The sequence below is a fragment of the Exophiala mesophila genome, assembly GCF_000836275.1.
Source record: "Exophiala mesophila strain CBS 40295 unplaced genomic scaffold supercont1.2, whole genome shotgun sequence".
NCBI classification, from domain to species: Eukaryota; Fungi; Ascomycota; class Eurotiomycetes; order Chaetothyriales; family Herpotrichiellaceae; genus Exophiala; species Exophiala mesophila.
This window is the reverse complement of record NW_015622505.1, coordinates 2,898,575-2,917,370: the sequence shown is the minus strand read 5'-3', so window position 1 is coordinate 2,917,370 and position 18,796 is coordinate 2,898,575. Positions and strand designations below refer to the sequence as shown.

At 50.7% G+C, this 18,796-nt stretch overlaps 8 protein-coding genes across 8 annotated transcripts; 6 read left to right on the top strand and 2 right to left on the bottom strand.

Annotated features, from left to right (window-relative positions):
- Positions 1 to 601: 601 nt before the first annotated feature.
- PV10_02848 (uncharacterized protein) lies at positions 602 to 3,279 on the top strand (the record flags this gene model as incomplete). Its single annotated transcript, XM_016367223.1, has 3 exons — positions 602 to 692; positions 772 to 1,669; positions 1,724 to 3,279. The coding sequence occupies 3 exons, from the start codon at positions 602 to 604 to the stop codon at positions 2,490 to 2,492; spliced, it is 1,758 nt and encodes a 585-aa protein (XP_016226741.1). The 3' UTR covers positions 2,493 to 3,279.
- A 579-nt stretch (positions 3,280 to 3,858) lies between these two features.
- On the top strand, positions 3,859 to 5,879 carry PV10_02847 (uncharacterized protein). The gene is made up of 7 exons (XM_016367222.1): positions 3,859 to 4,072; positions 4,160 to 4,191; positions 4,254 to 4,339; positions 4,397 to 4,443; positions 4,524 to 4,635; positions 4,700 to 4,754; positions 4,829 to 5,879. The coding sequence occupies exons 1-7, from the start codon at positions 4,052 to 4,054 to the stop codon at positions 5,670 to 5,672; spliced, it is 1,197 nt and encodes a 398-aa protein (XP_016226740.1). The 5' UTR covers positions 3,859 to 4,051; the 3' UTR covers positions 5,673 to 5,879.
- Positions 4,719 to 8,189, bottom strand: PV10_02846 (uncharacterized protein). The gene has a single exon (XM_016367221.1). It carries the CDS (start codon positions 8,128 to 8,130, stop codon positions 6,223 to 6,225), a length of 1,908 nt encoding a protein of 635 aa, XP_016226739.1. The 5' UTR covers positions 8,131 to 8,189; the 3' UTR covers positions 4,719 to 6,222.
- Positions 8,190 to 8,692: 503 nt separating this feature from the next.
- On the top strand, positions 8,693 to 9,184 carry PV10_02845 (uncharacterized protein; the record flags this gene model as incomplete). The annotated part of the gene is made up of 2 exons (XM_016367220.1): positions 8,693 to 8,804; positions 8,859 to 9,184. The coding sequence occupies 2 exons, from the start codon at positions 8,693 to 8,695 to the stop codon at positions 9,182 to 9,184; spliced, it is 438 nt and encodes a 145-aa protein (XP_016226738.1).
- A 366-nt stretch (positions 9,185 to 9,550) lies between these two features.
- PV10_02844 (uncharacterized protein) lies at positions 9,551 to 11,499 on the top strand. The gene has a single exon (XM_016367219.1). The coding sequence runs from the start codon at positions 9,987 to 9,989 to the stop codon at positions 11,181 to 11,183; it is 1,197 nt and encodes a 398-aa protein (XP_016226737.1). The 5' UTR covers positions 9,551 to 9,986; the 3' UTR covers positions 11,184 to 11,499.
- A 736-nt stretch (positions 11,500 to 12,235) lies between these two features.
- Positions 12,236 to 12,649, top strand: PV10_02843 (uncharacterized protein; the record flags this gene model as incomplete). The annotated part of the gene is made up of 2 exons (XM_016367218.1): positions 12,236 to 12,539; positions 12,621 to 12,649. 2 exons carry the CDS (start codon positions 12,236 to 12,238, stop codon positions 12,647 to 12,649), a joined length of 333 nt encoding a protein of 110 aa, XP_016226736.1.
- On the bottom strand, positions 12,314 to 14,220 carry PV10_02842 (uncharacterized protein). Its single transcript, XM_016367217.1, has one exon. The coding sequence runs from the start codon at positions 13,909 to 13,911 to the stop codon at positions 12,841 to 12,843; it is 1,071 nt and encodes a 356-aa protein (XP_016226735.1). The 5' UTR covers positions 13,912 to 14,220; the 3' UTR covers positions 12,314 to 12,840.
- A 976-nt stretch (positions 14,221 to 15,196) lies between these two features.
- PV10_02841 (uncharacterized protein) lies at positions 15,197 to 18,632 on the top strand. Its single transcript, XM_016367216.1, has 3 exons — positions 15,197 to 16,811; positions 16,864 to 17,255; positions 17,304 to 18,632. The coding sequence occupies exons 1-3, from the start codon at positions 15,778 to 15,780 to the stop codon at positions 17,963 to 17,965; spliced, it is 2,088 nt and encodes a 695-aa protein (XP_016226734.1). The 5' UTR covers positions 15,197 to 15,777; the 3' UTR covers positions 17,966 to 18,632.
- The last annotated feature ends 164 nt before the right edge of the window (positions 18,633 to 18,796 follow it).

Here is an 18,796-nt window from a genome sequence, read left to right as displayed (position 1 = left end):
GTCCCAGTCCCTGGTCCCTGAGAAGCTGACCAGTAGGCCTTCGCCACTGGGTCGACTACTTTTGTTTTATGGTTTTTTGTTCGAGGATCGGGTAATTCGCAGCAGGTCTCGCGGCTTGCCCGGCTCCTGGATCTAGCGCATCGGATGGAGTCTCCCACAATTCGCTACGGTGGACAAGCACACTCGGATGTTGGAGATTTGCCTGACTATCGTGAGCTTCCGCGCTCCCTCGCGCCGTGTGACAGTGGCTTCGTCTGGCCATTGGCAAAGCCAGTTCTCCATTCTTTGCTCCTCGAACCAGTTTGATGCTGGCATGCTGCCGTGTCCTTTGATATTCCCGTCCGCCTAAACAAGCCCACCGCCTATTCTACGCGGCCGGCGGATGCATCATTCCGCCAAAATCAACGTCGACCCGCTCCCTGTCGGTCTGTCTCCTGGAATTTGCCCTTGGCCCTATTTACTTAGACTTGCTTCCTGCGCCTGGGACGTGCTCTGGCACCATCATCTTTTTTTTGTTCCTTTGCTTCTTCAACCCACCCTCTACCCCTCTTGCTGTCACCACCGACATCCCTCTTCTCCCTCCCTCTCCCTAAGGGCAATCATGCCTCCTCTACTCACCAAGCTCTTTCTGCGTGACCGCGGCTCGAATACCACACAAGACCATTTTCCGGCCCGGCAGTTGTTCGTTCTCGGTACGTCATCTCGCAGACCACAGGCCCGAAAATGGAATGCTTTTGCGGAACGAACGCACAACTAACGCACAATGCACAGCATTATGTCGGATATGCGAACCAATCGCCTTCATGTCAATATTTCCATATGCATACCGTATGATTGAGACATTCAACATCACCTCCAATGCAGACCAGATATCAATTTACGCCGGCATGCTCATCACCGCATTTGCATTTGCCGAATTCTCCACCGGCGTCATATGGGGCCGGGTCAGCGACCGTGTGGGAAGAAAGCCCGTCCTTGTCATGGGTTTGGTCGGCACCGCCCTCAGTATGCTTTCTTTTGGCTTTGCGACAAGTCTACCGGCAGCCATCTTGGCCAGGGCACTAGGTGGACTTCTCAACGGCAATGTGGGCGTGCTGCAGACCACCGTGGCCGAACTGGTCACCAAAAAAGAACACCAACCTCGAGCATATTCAATCATGCCTTTTGTTTGGGGTTTAGGCTCAATTATCGGTCCGGCCATGGGCGGTGCCTTGGCCCAACCCTGCGAGTCGTATCCTAGGGTATTCCCTCGAGGCGGGCTGTTCGACACATACCCGTTTCTGCTGCCCAACCTGGTCTGTGTCATTATCTTGATCTTCGGCATCATCAATGGCGTCCTGTTTCTGGAAGAGACCCATGCGGAAAAGCGGGGCGACAAAGATTGGGGTCGTGAGTTCGGCCAGGTCTTGATCAATAAGATCTTTCCCTCCCGCTCAACAAAAACCAGCAACAGTTATGATTACATCAACGATCAAGATGCAATTGCAGAAGATGATGATCCTCCTCCAGGCTATCGCAGCACCGAAGGATCTCCCAGACTCGAGTCGACCACGACCGTCACGTTGCAACCAGACCTGGAGATCCTGAGAGAAAAACAGACCCATGGCGTAGTCAAGACATTCAACCGTCATGTCGTCTTGATCATTGTCGGCTACGCCATTCTTGCATAGTAAGTACTGGTCTCTATTGGTTCAGGTAGGACATGTCCTAACAAACCCCACAGCCACAGCGTTTCATTCGACGCCTTGATGCCGATTTTACTAAGTGAAGACCGAATGACCAGAGAGCAATCAGAGCAGACGGTACTACCGTTCAAGTTCCTTGGAGGTTTCGGCAAGTCGACGCAATCGATCGGCTTTATGATGGCGGTGCAAGCATCCTACTCGATGTTCGCACAGCTGTGCCTATTCCCATATCTTGCCCGGAAACTCGGCTCTCTCCGGGCATTCCGGTCCGTGATGACCATCTGGCCAGCACTGTACTTCATCGTACCATACCTAGTACTGTTGCCCGAAAGGCTTCAGACAGGCGGGATCTACTTGACGTTGATGACCAAGATCACATTTCAAGTGATTGCATTTCCGTCCAACGCAATCCTCCTGGCCAACGCCGCACCGTCCAAGTCCGTTCTGGGAACGATCAACGGAGTGGCAGCGTCGACCGCCTGCCTGGCTAGGTCGTTGGGCCCCGTCGTAACTGGCTTGATCCACTCAGCAGGACTGAAACTCGGATACAACGGACTCGGCTGGTGGGCCGGCGGAATCGTTTGTGCCATTGGAGCTCTGGAAAGTTACTGGATGGAAGACACCGAAGGTCGCCGGGATCGACCTTCGGCGCCAGAAGAACCCAATACCTGCGAGCCTCTGCTCCACAGCGCGGTTGAACCGCCAGAAGAAACCTCTGTACTACAGACCGACAGCCTCACCTTGATGGATGACCTGGACCTCACGACCCCGCGCAAGCATGAATTTGATTTCGACCGCAAGGAATGAGGAGAAGAAGGAAAGGAAAATGACGGATTTACTATTGTTTTTTTGGTTTTCTTGCTTTCACTCGTTGCATCATTTCGGCGTTTTGACTCGACTTGGGTCTTGAATCCACCCCAAAACAAGGGAGATCAAGGTTTGGGAGCACGGGATCCCGACAGGAAGAATCAGCGAAATCAACTCGATTAAGGACTTGACTTGACACTGGAGAGCATCACACTTATTTTACAACAAAGATCACACGGAAGCGGCGCAAGCTACAAGATTTCCTGGGGAAATATAGAGCTAGGAAAGAGACGAGGGACAAAATTTCGAATGGGCGCACTAGAAGGACGAAAGGAAGGGGGCGAAAGGCCCCCCCCCATGGGTTTTCGGACTTTGACTGTCATTTTTTCGTTTTCATTTTTTCTTTGGGTTATTGTTTGGTCCAACGCGCACTCAACAGGCGAGAACGAAAAGACTCGTCTGGAGCGTTGGATTCAGTCAGTTGTTATTTTGTTTGGGAGGCTTATTTGGTTCAAGATACCTCGCGGGCTTTGTTCCCGGCCGATTCTTGTTTTTTGATTTTTTTTGGTTTGCAACTGACTGTCGCTATCGCTGTTGGAATAGGATTGGATTTGGTCTCGTTGAGACACCATCCCGTGGAGTGGCTATTTGTACGTTTGTGTATACTACTATGCTTGTCGTCCTTTTTTGGGGTCAGTCAGGGTGTGTGTGTGTACGTCTAGCTAAAGATGTGTATGAGGACTCTTATGTGATCAGAGTCAGGAAAGATATTAAATCATGATGATGGGTCCGCCCAGGTTACGATTCTCTTAACAATTTGTTCACTGGGATCTGAGAATGTCCCAAGCTCCAACCTATGTACATGAAACACTCAATGTCTCGAATACACTACATACCTAGGTACCTAGGTACCTACGGTATACCCCATATTATACCATGTGACTAGAGCGTCACCGCCTGATAGCTTATTATGGAGTTCGATAGGGTGGAGATGTATAAAAGTCAAGAAACCTCGGTCCGTCTCATTAGCCATCCAAGAACGGATCCGCCCTTGAGTACCGCAACATTGCATCCATTCTCATTCTCCAATGAAGTTCCATCTTTACCATTGCCACGCATTACCTACTTAACCTCTTTTCGGGAATTGACTTTCTCCAACTATTTGACGAATTCGCCGGGGAACCTCCGCGTAGTTCATCCCCAGACAAATACCGAATTGACCTCCAGTTTACATGCTTTGTATTTCATATCAACTCCTCACAGCATCCCATTCATTATTGCGATAATAGGCTGGGAACTCACTCACACGGCGAGATAGATCATATATCTATATAGGCCACAGCTGGATTCCAATGGCTATGGCTCCAAGCAGAGCATCTAGCGTGCTTCTCCGCACCGGGGCTCTGAGCACAACATCAGCACATCAAATATCCTGCGCAGCGCGCTTGAGGTGCTCGAGATCGCTGGGATGGAGATACCTGGCCTCTGCTGCGTCCACGGAGTCATCAGCATCAGCAGCAGGCAAAGTGGCACCACTTGAGGGGATTCGAGTACTGGACATGACGCGGGTATTGGCTGGGGTAAGTCCGTGAGATACAAGTCTCTATGCGAACCGCAGAAACTAAGTAGCTATTCTTCCTACATACGACTAACTGGGAGGTTTATAGCCTTATTGCACTCAGATTCTGGGCGATCTTGGGTATGTGTCTTGCTTTACCCCCTTGCTGCCTTATTTTCATACTGACCTGTCCTTCCCCCCAGAGCCGAAGTCATCAAGATCGAACACCCAACTCGTGGCGATGATACCAGGGCATGGGGTCCTCCGTTTGCAAAGTACAAGGATGACGGTGTGTGGGACCGCTATTTTAGAAATGCATGATCTGTACTGATTCTTGCCATTGCAGCTGTGGTCAAGGGCGGTCAAGCTGGAGAGAGTGCTTATTTCATTGGTGTAAGTTACCTACACTGGAGAACTCGATTCAAGTTGCGATGTTATGTTGTATCAGCTCGACTGATTCCTCCCTTGTGCAGGTGAATCGAAACAAGAAATCTCTGGCTCTGTCCTTCCAGCACCGTGAAGGCGTTAAGATCCTCCAGGAGCTAGCCAAAACATCGGATGTTCTGGTTGAAAATTACATTCCTGGTAAGTGTGTGGTGGCCACAAGTAAAGATGAGTTCTAGAAATCTGACATTTGTTCGCCATGCAGGTTCGTTGAAGAAGTATGGTCTGGATTATGAGAGTCTACGGAAGATTAATCCTCGGTATGTCTATGATAAAAGCCCTCGCCTTGAGTATCCTCGCTATGATTCTGACCATTCCGCCCTGCCTTGTGCAGCCTGATTTACGCCTCAATTACAGGCTACGGTCAGACAGGTCCGTACTCGTCACGAGCCGGGTACGATGTCATGGTCGAAGCGGAAATGGGATTGATGCACATTACTGGAACCCGAGATGGGACACCAGTGAAGGTGGGTGTTGCTGTTACTGATCTGACCACGGGCTTGTACACGTGTAATGCCATCATGGCATCACTGCTGGCACGACAGCGGACAGGACAGGGCCAACATATCGATGCAGCGCTGGCTGATTGTCAAGTCGCGACACTGGCAAACATCGCCAGCTCGGTGCTCATCTCAGGCCAGCGCGACGGTGGCAGATGGGGCACTGCACACCCCAGCATTGTGCCTTACAAGGGCTTTGCTACCAAAGATGGAGATATTATGCTGGGCGGTGGTAATGACCGCTTATATGGAATCATCTGCGACAAAGTGGGCAAGCCGGAATGGAAAACCGACCCTCGCTTCATCACCAACGACGTGAGGGTGAAGAACCGCGACGTCTTGGAAGCCTTGATCGAAGAAATCACAAAGACCAAGACCACCAAAGAGTGGCTCGCTATTCTCGAGGGGAGCGGCCTGCCCTACGCGGCCATCAACGACGTCAAGGACACCTTGGACCATGAACATGTCAGAGCACGGGGGATGGTGCAGGAAATCGAACATGACAGCTGTGGCAAGATCGAGGTCGTTAGTCCGCCTGTCAAGTACTCGGAGAGTGTGATTGGAATCCGTTCCGCCCCTCCCACCTTGGGTCAGCATACCGATGAGGTCCTGACCGAGGTTCTGGGATGGTCAGGTGAAGACGTGCAGAAGCTCAAGGCCGACGGCGTCGTCGCTTAAGCAAAGTAGTCGAAGCTAGCTGCGGGAAGAAGACGATCGCCATGTGTACAGTACGTCATACATCAAGAAGCGCATAGAGCCGCGGGTCGGAAAATGGTTTTTAAGACGTTGAAGGAGAGCATTATAGCTGGGGACGGGAAGAGGGCGAAAAGTCTCTGGTGGAAAACATTTTCTCGAGCCACGTTGCATATCAAGTGCGGACTCGCCTAACCATGCAGCAGGTTGTTCTGTAGGTTTGATAGACGTGCCAACCGTGCCAACCCAATGTCTGCCCAACAAGGTTGGGGCCCCCTATCAGAAGATCCTCAGGGATTTGATCCCAGATTCACACTCATCGTGATCATGATGCTTCAGCACGTGGAACAGATGGCCTGCCTGCCTTCCATGCGTGCCAGGGAAGATCCCAGCTCTGGTATGAACCACTTTACCGACGCTCTGGATTGACAAGGGAGGCTGACCCATGTCTGGCCCGGAAGGACTAAAGGTGGCCCGGACCCTGTTTCACCCAGGTCAAAATGAAGTTGGAAAAGGCGTTGGGCACTGGTTTTCTTCAGCCAAATCCTTCAAAAACATCTTCCCTGTCACTTTTGGCGAGGAGTTGTTGTCGTCGAATTTGCCGCACCATTTCAGCTGTCTGAGCCTCTTGGTCCCTCTCTGCGTCAGTCATCTTGGACTTTCTCTCGAAATCTCTCTTCGCTTCCCGTTTGGATCGTTTGACTTCTCTATGTGCCTTGTGTTCAAGCTTCTCAGACCATGCGATCGTGCTTTCACGTTTCCTGTGAGGTTTGCGGGGCAATTCTGTGCCTTCTTCGTCTCGTTTCGACAAGTCCAGGCGGCGTTGTTTCTCGTGCTGCTTGTCTTTGTAGGCGTAATTATCCCAGTCGACCTGAGGTGCTGTGTAGGTGTTTCGGTCCCAATTCTTCAATTCCGGCATCTTAGGCATCCTCAATAAACCCCAAGCACATGCCTGATCATTCCAGTCTATCTCAGCCAAGCGAAAGATCGATGATGCCTGATGCTTGGAATAACTCCTGACCCAACTCACAAATGCCTTTTGAGCTTTGTCATAAAGCGCCCGGTCTTTCAACACAAGTTTCTGAAAAACGCTCTCAGTAGTCAAAGCCTCCTCAGGAGAGATGGACAAATCAGGGGTGGTGAGCAATTCGATTGGAGTTTGCCGCACATTGAGAAAAGAGACATAGTCCTCTTCACTTCCAGGAAGCAAGAATACCACACTCAGGCCTTTGCGGCCTGCTCGGCCAGCACGTCCACATCGATGCAAGAAAGCTTTGGGATCAGAGGGAGGATCGATTTGGACGACCAGATCCACAGCAGGAATATCAAGTCCTCTGGCTGCCACGTCAGTGGTGAGCAGCACAGCCGATGTCGTGGTATTGGTGAAGCGAATGAAATTCTTCTGACGGACAGTAGCTGGATGTTTACCGTGCAAAGGAACCAAGACTGTGTCAGAGGGCAGGATGGCTGGGAGCAAAGCTTGGAAATAATCGACCGCGGCGCACGTGGAAAGGTATACAATCGTTCGTAAGGGAGTAGGACTGAGTTCTCGAAGTAGCTTTGCCAGTGCTGGCAGCTTACGTGAGGCAGGGGTGACGATATATGTCATTTTGAGACTCGCAGGGGTGCGCTTATCTTCGACGCCGTTGGCGCCTTTGACCTTGACAGCGACTCTGACAGGGTTTCGAAGGCCGACACGAATGATTTGATCAACGGCTTCACTAACACTGGCGCTGAAGAGTCCAGTGCGGCGCTGTTTGGGAAGGTGATTGAGGATCTTGGTCAGATCATCTTTAAAGCCCAGGTCGAGTAGTCGGTCGGCTTCGTCGAGGACAAGAACTTCGAAAGATGACTGGGGACAGTGGACGAAAGGCGAGGACAAGATTTCAAGAAGTCTACCAGGAGTCGAGACGAGTATGTTGGGGGATGTCTTGAGAAAGGTACTGAGATCTTGGGCAGGAGTTGTCGAGCCACCCAAGAGGAGTTGAGGAACGACTTTCAATGTGGAGGATGGGAATGACTCTGTCGGCTGGTCCGAGTCGGTGTTGGTGGAATCTTTATGAGATCTCACGGCAGCGGCCGAAGGAGGATGAAAGTCCAGGATCGAAAGAAGGACGTTATAGATTTGAGTAGCGAGTTCTCTGGTCGGGGAAATAATAATGGCACCAACATGGTGCTTCTTGATGGGTTCATCCAAGCGCAGTAATCTCTCAATAATGGGTAGGAGAAATGCAAGGGTTTTCCCACTTCCTGTGACGGCCTCAACGACAACATCTTTATGGCCCATGAAAAGCGGGATGGTTGAGGCTTGAACTGGGGTCATTCTTGAGAAATTCATGGCTGACGTGGCATCGAGGACCCATTGGGAGAGGGGAGGGGTGAGGGAATCCCAGGCGCGAGAAGAGGAGGGCTTGGGAGCAATTTTGCCCCTGTCTGGTGCCATTGTGGACGGTGTGTATGTGTTGCTGTAGCCCCAAGGCGCAGTTAGACGACAAAATCAAGATGGAGAGACTCGTGGGAATACGAAGAATGATAAAATTGAGTGGAGAAATGTGTTTGTGGTAATGATGCCGAACACTAGTCCGTTTTCGGGTCGGAGCAGCATTGGGGGAAATGCTCCGCCGTTTCCATGTAATACGGAGGAGCAAGTTAACAATTAACTTCCTTGCTTCGTCTTTGTGTCTCCATCTGTCTCGTCAGCATTCTAATGTGTGGAATGAACGAGATTCGTCGAAATCATAGTTCCAAGCCTTGTAACAAGGCTATGAAAGTTTTTAAAGGTCTGGGCTCCTTGTTGCTGGTGGAAACCTTTTTACCGATGTCTCTATCGGCCTTCTAGTCCTCCCATTGGTTCTGAGTCTTCAAACAGGGTGCCTCATCTCGCCAAGTAAGTATGCTTTCATTTCTTAATAAAGACTCTCGTGCTGCTTCGGAATGGTTATGGCTCTCTGCTCCCTTGCAATTTGGTTGAATTTAAGGACATCGACTTCCCACGTGCTGTGATAATGTCTCACCTTCAGTATTACTCCTACAAGGGGGAGGGGGAGGAGAGAATGAAGAATTTCGGGTATAATCAAGCGGTCAGAGTAGGCGATCGGATTGAGTGCTCTGGGCAAGGTAAGATGTGATCTATGAGTAACCTGACTGTCCCTTAGAACTGACGGTATCTAGGTGGATGGGACCCGGAGACAGGAGAATTCTACCAAGACCTTGACGAACAAATCGACCAAGCATTCAAAAACGTGGACATAAATCTTCGGGATGCTGGAGGCCAAGGATGGTCTCAGGTGTATAAAGTCAGCTCATTTCACGTCCCTCTTGGTATGGAAGCAGCAGGTGCAATGATTCGTAATTTTGCAAAATGGATGCCCAACCACAAACCAATCTGGACAGCTATAGGGGTCGCAGGCCTAGGCGGAACGACTGAGATGAAGGTTGAGATTGAAGTAATTGCCCATGATGAACAAGGGGCCAAGGCGGCGAAGCGAGGCCAGTAATTCGTCACTGAGAGGTTGTGGTATGAAGAGATGGAAGGATGGTTTAGAATGCTTTGTCTGAAGCATTAAATATCACGTGCCAGAACACGTGTCAACGCATAGATATTGACGCGACTGGAAGGAATGTGGCAGGAACATGTGATCTGTGACTCGCAGGTGGCCTCGGCTTTAAGCTGATAACCAGTGGTGAAGCCCGAGGCCCGGGCGTGCATTGGCGCCTAATCTGCCCTGATAGGCGTCCGTTGCATCCACTGTTACTACCCGAGCCACCCGAGGATTATCGTCCTTTTAACGCCCCTTGGATCTTGGACCCTCACCTGCTCGCCAATATTCTCCTGCCTTCGTATCATTTGCTAGTTTTGACACGTGTGAACCACTACTTTTTTTCTCTGCTTCTGCTGCTGCTTCTGCTGCTGCCTCCACATCCGCCTGTGCCACCATGTCAACTACCAAAGTCTCGTAATCCTGCAGGTTCGTCGACATCATTCGATAATTCCATCTTCTCTTTTTCGTTATCCACAATGATGGCTATGTCTTTGAGTCTTCTGTGAGGGCCAACACAAACTCCTCCCTCATCACCTTCAGCGACGCGGTCGCGACTGCCGTCGCGGGTTCTAGCCCACAAGGAAGTCGCACACGCACACACGCGGAAGGAAGGCACACCGATAGTTGGCATCTTATGCACATGCGCCTTCCCCGGCACATGAACTTGATCAGATAAACTCTTTCTTTACCACCACCTCCACCTCGACCACCTCGACCAACACCATCCTATCCTCACCTTCGCCTCTTCACCTGCTCGATGTCATATCCTTACCCTATCCCTGCCACGCCCAGGGTCATTTCTCCATCTCCAACCCCATCCGAAGCCTCCGACCTACAAGATTCTTATTTCGCTCCGGTCACGAGATCTGCCGCCAAATCTCAAAGACAGAAATCTCCTCATCCAGAACCAATTCATGAAGAGAAAGATGGCTCCGGGTCAGATTCGAGTATTGACAAGAGAGCCCGAGCCCGGTCGAGAAGTCCTATCTTGACACAAGCCACACAGTTGAATGGTACCACCGGCAAGCGAAGGCGCATGAGCGGCCTCACCACCAAGACCCCAGTTGCCAAATCCGAACCACTAACCAACGGGTCCATCCTACCGTCCCAATCCAACGGCCATCTATCTCCCTACGATCGAGTCAAAAAATCATGGCGCGAGTTCTCCCGTTCACCCTCACCGCTCGGCTTGATCCCCTTGCACCGTCATTATCGCACCTTTATTCATAAACACGAAATCCCCCGCAAAGCCCTCCATGTCTCCATCGGCTTTTTCACCCTACGCTTTTATACATCAGGATTGCAGACCACCGCCATCACCCCATGGCTGTTAGGTGCTCTTGCCATCATTGCCCCGACAGATCTTCTCAGACACCATTCCGACCGCTTCAACAGGTTCTACATCCGCGTCTTGGGGGCTTTTATGCGTGAGACCGAAGTTGATGGGTATAATGGTGTGATCTGGTATCTGGTCGGTGCTGTGATCGCCCTCCAATTCTACCCCAAAGATATCGGTGTCATGTCTATCCTCCTTCTCTCTTGGTGTGATACCGCCGCCAGCACCTTTGGTCGTCTCTACGGCCGTTATACTATCCGCCTACGAAGAGGCAAATCCCTTGCAGGTTCTCTTGCCGCATTCGCCACGGGTGCACTCGTCGCTCTATATTTCTGGGGTTGGTTGGCGCCTAGAACAGGACCATTCCCAGATGATCCTGCCAACGGATTCATGTATCAGAACAGACTGTCTCTACCCTCGCAGGTCAAGGAACTCCTCGGTTGGGGACCGGACCAGGGAGTATTGGTGGGCAACCCAGCCTTGGCAGTCATGAGCGTCTGCACCGGGCTAGTCGCCAGTCTTTCCGAGCTGATAGACATCTGGGGATGGGACGACAACCTGACCATTCCTCTTCTCAGCAGTGCAGGACTGTGGGCGTTTTTACGGTTCTTTGGATGAAACAGGGCATCAGACTGAACGCAAACATACTCGCAAGAGGTAGCTGGAGGGGTGGGAATGTGATTTCATGTCATTTTCGTTTTTTCATAGCAAGCCGCGACATCTCCCAGGTTGATGCATATGTGTATATTTCTGTGTTGGGTTGGACAAGTGATATAGTTGAGGGTCCTGAATGTCCCACGAGAGGCATGAGTTCACGACTTAAGATACCTTGACCTCTAAGATGTTGAAGTGATTGAGTGGGTGGTGGAAATGCCCAGTAGATAGATAACCTCTAAGATGAGATATTCCAATCCAAACAATTCCAACAATGAAATCTAGACGCTGTTTACCAAGTCCTATCGTATTTACAACCTACCTATTATGATTCGATGGCCCGGAGATGGAATCCGTCCAAGAAAAACAGGGCTGTAATGATGATCCCTCGTTGGGGTGGGGGGTGGACCTATGAACCTATGATGATATCATAGTGTTCGTTGCCCGCATTCACATCACATCACGTCAAGTCAGATCAAAGAGGGAATGACTGGACATGGTGACATATGTACCGTAGAAAGAAAAGATCTTGAGCTTGCTCTCTAGGTATGTAGGTACAAATGAGCAGGAATAATCTTCATGCTCAATTTAAATCATTGAATGTAATTTTATCTTCCATACCTCCATCAACTTCAACTTCAACATCATCTTCTTCTTCATTATCATCAAAAAGTATATTGTTGTTTATTCCCCTTCACCCGAACTTGATTTATATCTGGTGAATAACTTCGACACCAAGATACTTTTATCTGCCCTTCAGATCCTCAACCTGGATATCTGATTCCTGTCTTCCAAATCCCATCTTGACCCATCGACCCACTCCGAAAATGCAGTCTCTCCGCCTATCCACACTACGGACGGCGTCGCCTGCCTTTACAGCGCATCGTCATGCGTCTTTAGTACAATGTCGCTCTCGACTCAGTCATCCGGTCTGTTCAATCCAAACCCGTTTCGCCCACCAATCGTACGGCAACGAGCAGTCTGGCCAGGAACAAGGAAGAGATCTCAAGAATCCCATGTCGCACCTCGAACACCCTGGGCCTGAGTCGCCTGCGAGCAAAGGCACGAATCAGAAATCTGGCTCTTCTTCATCTTCCTCGTCGTCTTCGACGACCAAGAAGGAGAGTGGCAGTGGCGGCGGTAATAGTAGCGAGTCCACCTCACAAGGTGGATCTCCACGCATTCATCGTCCCGTATCTGCTGCAGAGAAAACAGATCCAGACGTTCGGAAACATAATGAGGAAATGGAGAATAGGACTGAGAGGTCGGCCAATCAGCTGAGTGAGGATGATAACAAGGTCAATAAGAATTTCTGGAAGGGTGAGTCTCTGTTCCCGTCCTCTCGAGTGACTTCGAGATCCCGTGAGACCAATACTGATTCTGATGCTTGACCCCAACTAGGTGATGTCGGTCCCAAAAAGGAGAAGTGACATGTTTGCACATTGGGAAATCTGATTGGTTATCTGAAGAGGCGTCAGGTTGACGTTAACACTGACCACAGATGATGGTGGCATGTATTGTTAAGCAGGTTGCTGCATAATTAGCTTGGGGCATGCAATGACCAAATCATTGACATTTAATCGAGCCAGCTGTGATGACAGGCTTGCTTCAAAGCCGTGGTTCAAACCTTGCGCAAGCGCAGAATATCTTGTAACTTAACCTGTCCCCTCTGACCCCATCCGGCCTGACCTTGTTCAACTTCAGGTCGAACACGCATATACCAGGATTGAGCTCTGGCGTCGAGTTCCTCCTTTGTCAGTGAAGATGCCCAACTTTGACAGACCGAGTCGATGGCTTTGAGCATCACAGCTGCCGAATGCTCGCGTTTCTTGGCCGCCGTGGGGTGCTTTTCCTTTTCTTTCTTGCCAGTTGGTTTCTTGCCTGCATCGTCCTTGACCGCACCGTCGATCAAGACCATCGACCTCAATAGGTAGGATCGTGGAGCTGCAGGCTTATAGATAGGAGGGCCAGCACTCCCTCCTTTGTCTGACTGGGCTGGTATGAGAGGACCATTGGACTTTCGTAGTGCATCAAGGTCCAAACCCCAGAAAGCTTCGACTGGAGTAGCTGTGTCCCCATCAGGACTAACTACTTGTCTTCTCATGACGGCAACTTCTCGACCCATGATCTTGATCTTTGGCTGACCCATCGCCCAGCCATCTTCTTCAGCTGTGGGGCCTGTTGTTAGTCCGAGATACTTTGCTTTGCTTTGAGCTCCGGCACTGACGACGGCTTGGGCCATACTCCATCGACTGGATAGGGGTTGTTCCGGGTGGGTATATGCAAGAACAGAGATCGTGAATGCAAGGAACAGCGGAGCACGGTTGGTTTCCACAATCAAGTCTTGCAGGTCTTCTACTGATAAGTCGGTGGTCGGAAGGGCAAGAAGAGTCTCATCATTGTCCGCGTCAGGACCTGCCCTAGCCCTCTTGGAGGCAGGAGAAGAGGACTCTGAAGCCTGACGTTTCTTTGGGTTGGACACACGCTTGGCGGCATTGATCACTTGTTTGAGGACCTTTTCGTCAGAGAAGATGGGCTTCAAGCTGTCCGCATCTGCCTTGGAGATGGCCTCTGGCGTACTGAGGTCTAACTTGCGGAGAGGATGGATCTTTGACATGGCATCTTGCAGAGGAAGCTTGGCATCTTTGGTTAAGAAACGGAGCAATGCTTGAACCTGAGCTGCTGCCGCCATTCTGACATTGCAGGTAATGATTGCGGATGGTGCACGGTGTCAACTGCAACTGGCCTTGATGTTCCACCAGGTGCAGGTCGTATTGAAACCAAAAGTCAAATCATGCTTTGATGCATCAAGGCCAAGAGTTTTGGTCTACTGTAGCTGACGAGCTGTAAGATGGTAGGTACATGTGAAGTTCATTAGGGCATTGGGAAGATGCAGCGAGTGATCTGTCAAGTCGAGGTTGAGATGATTTGAGTAACGAGGTACCATAAACAGCCTCGCTTGCCCAGCGACACTGCAAAGGTGCTCGCTCGGTTCTTGCCGTATTTGAATTCTAGGCACCAGTGGAACTTTTGCACTAGACACCTCAGGTATTGTCGAACAAGAAGTCGAGGTCAAAGCCCGTCGTTACGCGGTTTACTTCTGTGCTCCGCTCTAGCCTCAGTGAGGTCACGTGTAAGAATAATGAATCATCCGGTCACGGTTGTACGATACTCACAATTAATAAAAATGGTACCATCGGAATGAGGAGAAAGTTGTGTCTGTGAGTCCACAATGTCGTCAGTTGCCCAGCTTCAACTTCCAAAGGCCAACCGCCTGGAACAGTAATGATCAGCATGCATGCCAAGGCCCACTCCAGATCCTGGCCCTTGTAAACCGCCCGCCACAAACGACAGATGAAAATCGTCTCCTGGTTGAGTGACTGCTGGCCAGTGATTACTGACACGCTCACCAAGAGAGTTTAGTGTGGAAAAGAGGTAGCAACAGGGAAAACAAACGTCAAAAGGGAGACAAACCCCAAACTCAAATAATCAAATGAATGGTTGAAATGAAAAGATCCCACAACCGTGGTCGAGAGATGAACTTTAAATTCCCTAACTTTAGGCTCGTTTAGCCCAGTTGACCCGCCTACTACCGCTGGTAACTGCATATAGGCTTCTGGAGGGGAAAGGGACGCCTAGCAGATAGGTGGATTGGCGATTTCGACATCATCCCTGGGCGGCTTGGGCCCCCCCAATCCTAACTGGACTGACTGGATGAGGGGACAGGGCCCAGCATGATTTGGGGCTGCTGTTGTGCCTCTCTTGGTGTCTCTTGGGTGTCTCTCGCAACCATACCTACCTAGTCACAAACCACGGGCGGCGAACTACCAGCGACGGACTGCCAGATCAACCCCCATTGGCATCTGCCGAACGACTGGCTCAGCGCCTTGTTCGGGCCCTCGGACCACTCAGAAAATCCACCACTTGTGTAGCTCCGACCTTATTTCTTCCCATTCCATCCCTTACTCGTCGGTTCCCATCTTTACCACCCACCCTTGATTCTTAGCACCCATCCTTCAGCTCTCGAACGAGAAGTTAGTCCCGATTGCTGGTCATCGACAAAGACCTGAGAGGAGAGCCCTGGGACTGAGGACTAAGTGAAGGAGGGAGTGGCTCTGCCCGACTTGAGTCTCGTCCACCTTTTTCAACCTGCGCTCGCTTTTGCACCTCCAGTACTGAGGTTCGCACCAACCATCCACCACCGCATTTCCTCGTCCCACTTGGACTGGCACAGGCGCTGCCACGGCCACTGCCACTACAGCACTGCCTCATTTGCTGCTGGGAGAACCACTCGTCTGTCCATCCATCCATCTCATTCCTCCATCACCTATCCAACTCACCACCATACACTGTTGCTCACTCACACCTGTACAGAGACTTTCATCATTCTCGACACCCTACCACCCGGTCCCTTTGCCACAACCCCATCCCAGCCTCTCACGCTCTCTGCCCACTCTCCTCTCAATTCCTCTTCTCGACTTCCACATCCTCCACTCCTCGTTCATCAACATCATTTCCTCTAAGGCTGTCCGCCGCCAGAAGGGGTGGCGCTGCCCCAATGGCGCGACGACCGGGTTCCATCGACTCCTTCACCCCCGACGGCAGACCATTATCAATACGGGGTTCCAATAATTCATCAAACCCAAACGTCTTCAGTGATGACTATGCCGTCGACACTTCCGACTCCCTTAACTCCCTCTCACGCTCTCAGTCCATCACCTCTCGCCCAGAAAGCCTCTCGGTGATACGAGACTCCCCAGATGGAGCAGTAACCAGTGACTCGCCTACTGGGCTCTCTTCAACTGTGGCAAACTCATCGCCATTGAATCGTACCTCGTTACCTGAGGCCTCCTCTATTCCTCAAAGAATTGTCTCGATATCCTCCCACGCCGACACCCACCGAACTCTGAGCACGTCGTCTCACTTCTCAATACCCCGAGCCCCAAGCCCATACAACGGACCTACTGCTCCCAGTCACCCATATGGCATGTATAGTCAGGTCACTCGAGCATCCAGCATCATCAGTGATTCCACCATTCGACCTGTCGATTCTCCTTTTGTGCCACAAGGGGGTCCAGAACATCCTTATGGCATGTACCAGAACACTGTTCCTGAAGAGGAGGATGATGCTCAATTATCCACCCCCTTGGGATTCCCTGTCCTTGGTTCTTCTGCTGCATCCGCCTCGCAATCATCAGGGAACGATGTTGGGGATATTGTGGGCACAGATGGCCATGTCGAGCAACTTCCTCCCTATAGTCGTTACGCCGACAATGTTATCGCCAAAAGTGATTTGGATCGGATAGACAGAGGAGGTGCGGTACCATCTTCGACTGAATCCTTGACGCCTCCACCCACCACCGATATTTCCTCGACCTCCAATATCGAATCGACCCCCATCACTCCGTCCACCACTGATGAAGAGCTTGCGCGAAAAGAGGGCATGAAAAGGAGACGGACCAACCGCAAGATTTTCGGCCTTCCCTTTTGGACCTTTGTCACCGTAGTAGCAAGTGTCATCGTTGCCGCCTTGGTGGGCGGTGTCATCGGCGGAGTTGTGGGCAACAGAAAAGGCGCGGAACACGCTCTTGGGTAAGCCCTGACACACATCATATCTGCCTTCACAACTAATGCAAATCGACAGATCAAGTACCACCACCACCACCGTATGGCTGGACGCCGATCCGGCGTCAACAGATGGATCCACGGGGTCCTGTCCCACCGGCCATTTTACCTTGCCTCTAAATCAATCCGCAGAAATCGATACATGTATTGTGGATCCCCTCTATACCAACACATGGGGTTGCTTGGATGTTGCCAAACTCGGCATTAATGTTTTCGAGGCCCCCAACGGCGGGCCTCCCGTCTCTGTTGTTTTTGACGACTATTCAATTCGTCCCCAATTATTCAAATATGGCCCTCAACCAGCCGATTTCAATGGCTCCGCCTTTACCCTCGCTCCTTACAAAGACAAAGAAGATGACGAACTTGGTGTCGCACTATTCTTCAGCGTTCTCTTTGACAAACTCAGTATCTGTAAGTGTGTTGGCTAGCTGTCTACGACCCCACTAACTCTTGTTCAAGTGCCCGCAGATGCTCTTTCACCCCCTAATGAAAAGAAACGCTCGATACCTGCCCAGCAGTTGACTGAGCGTCAGACGTGGGATGACTCCACCTGGTTGAAAATCGGCGACCAACCATGGTATTGTTTCTGGAATTCGACCATTAGCGAATTTTGGATCTTTCTCAACCAGGATATCGACGATTTGAGCGGCGCCAGTGCCACCACCTCGAGCGATACTTCGACCATCACGACGCCGAGTAATCCTTATTATACAAAGAGCTACAGCACGTCAGACGCAACAGTGTCACTGACCGAGTCATCCACCGTGATGGACCCTTCCAAAAGCACACCTTCTCCGAGCATTCCAACCAAATCCTACACCAATGGCAAGGTCAAGCGTCAAGCAACTCAAATCGGCTCCTCGGGATATTTCCCCAAGTTGGTCAAGATGGTGGAGAAGCGGAAACCACACAGCAATATTCAACCGTACTGCCAACAGATGCAGGTTCTCAATAACTGGCAAATCTTGCCCATTCCAACGGTGCCCACCATCTGCATCGACGAGAGCGAATACAGTCCCGCCGCAGCGACATCTACATCGTATGGTAAAACGAAACGGTCGCCAGAGGAGATTCAGCAAATGGGATCCAACTGCATTTGCGAGTGGTTCAGTGATTATTAAACGAGGATACCGCAGTTTGTTTGCAATACTTTGATGTCTTGACGAGATTACGACAAGCCCGGTCTTTCCCCAGGAGGGCATGGCTATTGGCTGGATGGAGTACAGGTTATTTTGGCACATCAAGGCAGGGATTGTGTGTGATAGGGCATGGTTCGAGCTTCGTCAGTCCCCCACTGTTTGTCAGACAGTCCGGGAACTATGGATCTGACGGTTGGATAATGAATATATCTGTCGGTAGAAGGGCATTTCCCAGGCAGGTTCGGATATGTTCGAGGATCTTTAAAAAATGGCCAGAAAAGCTTGACCCTGTATTGACTGTTGTTGACAGTGAGACTGTGCGTGTGACTCTAGAGCCAGTATGAGGAGTCGATGTGTTTACGAGGCCGCGTTGCTGACACCGCGTCGAACATGTCACCACGGACTTCGATGCCTTGCTTGACCTGCCAATATTTATTTTTGGATCCACCAACGGATCTATTCGGAATGGCTTCGTGTCAGACGCTTGAGTCATGGGGCCCTCGGGCTTCTCTTGTGACGGAAAAGCTTGTCTACATGTTCATCAAGTAAGGAGTACTCGTTGACATACTTGTAAACGCATTTCGTGTGAATGTGATGAATGGAAGTTCTGAGCTGGATGACTCAATCGTATTCATTTCTACTGTACTACACTGTATACTTGATCTTGGAATTCCATGACCACGTTGATCCTCCTCCACTAAGTACACCGCTCAAGAATCCATCTCTCTTCATTGGCCCATATTTCTTGCATGGGAGTAACTCCGTATGTATTAGGCGACGACAATCTCTCACATAATCATAGCTTGGGCAATT

Coding starts and splice junctions, on each gene's coding strand:
- PV10_02842 (XM_016367217.1), bottom strand. CDS start 13,911: ATGGCGGCAGCAGCTCAGGTTCAAGCATTGCTCCGTTTCTTAACCAAA.
- PV10_02841 (XM_016367216.1), top strand. CDS start 15,778: ATGGCGCGACGACCGGGTTCCATCGACTCCTTCACCCCCGACGGCAGA. Junction 16,812..16,863: donor GGCGCGGAACACGCTCTTGG/GTAAGCCCTGAC, acceptor GCAAATCGACAG/ATCAAGTACCACCACCACCA. Junction 17,256..17,303: donor CTTTGACAAACTCAGTATCT/GTAAGTGTGTTG, acceptor CTCTTGTTCAAG/TGCCCGCAGATGCTCTTTCA.
- PV10_02847 (XM_016367222.1), top strand. CDS start 4,052: ATGACGCGGGTATTGGCTGGG. Junction 4,192..4,253: donor CAGATTCTGGGCGATCTTGG/GTATGTGTCTTG, acceptor CCTTCCCCCCAG/AGCCGAAGTCATCAAGATCG. Junction 4,755..4,828: donor CTACGGAAGATTAATCCTCG/GTATGTCTATGA, acceptor TGCCTTGTGCAG/CCTGATTTACGCCTCAATTA.
- PV10_02844 (XM_016367219.1), top strand. CDS start 9,987: ATGTCATATCCTTACCCTATCCCTGCCACGCCCAGGGTCATTTCTCCA.
- PV10_02846 (XM_016367221.1), bottom strand. CDS start 8,130: ATGGCACCAGACAGGGGCAAAATTGCTCCCAAGCCCTCCTCTTCTCGC.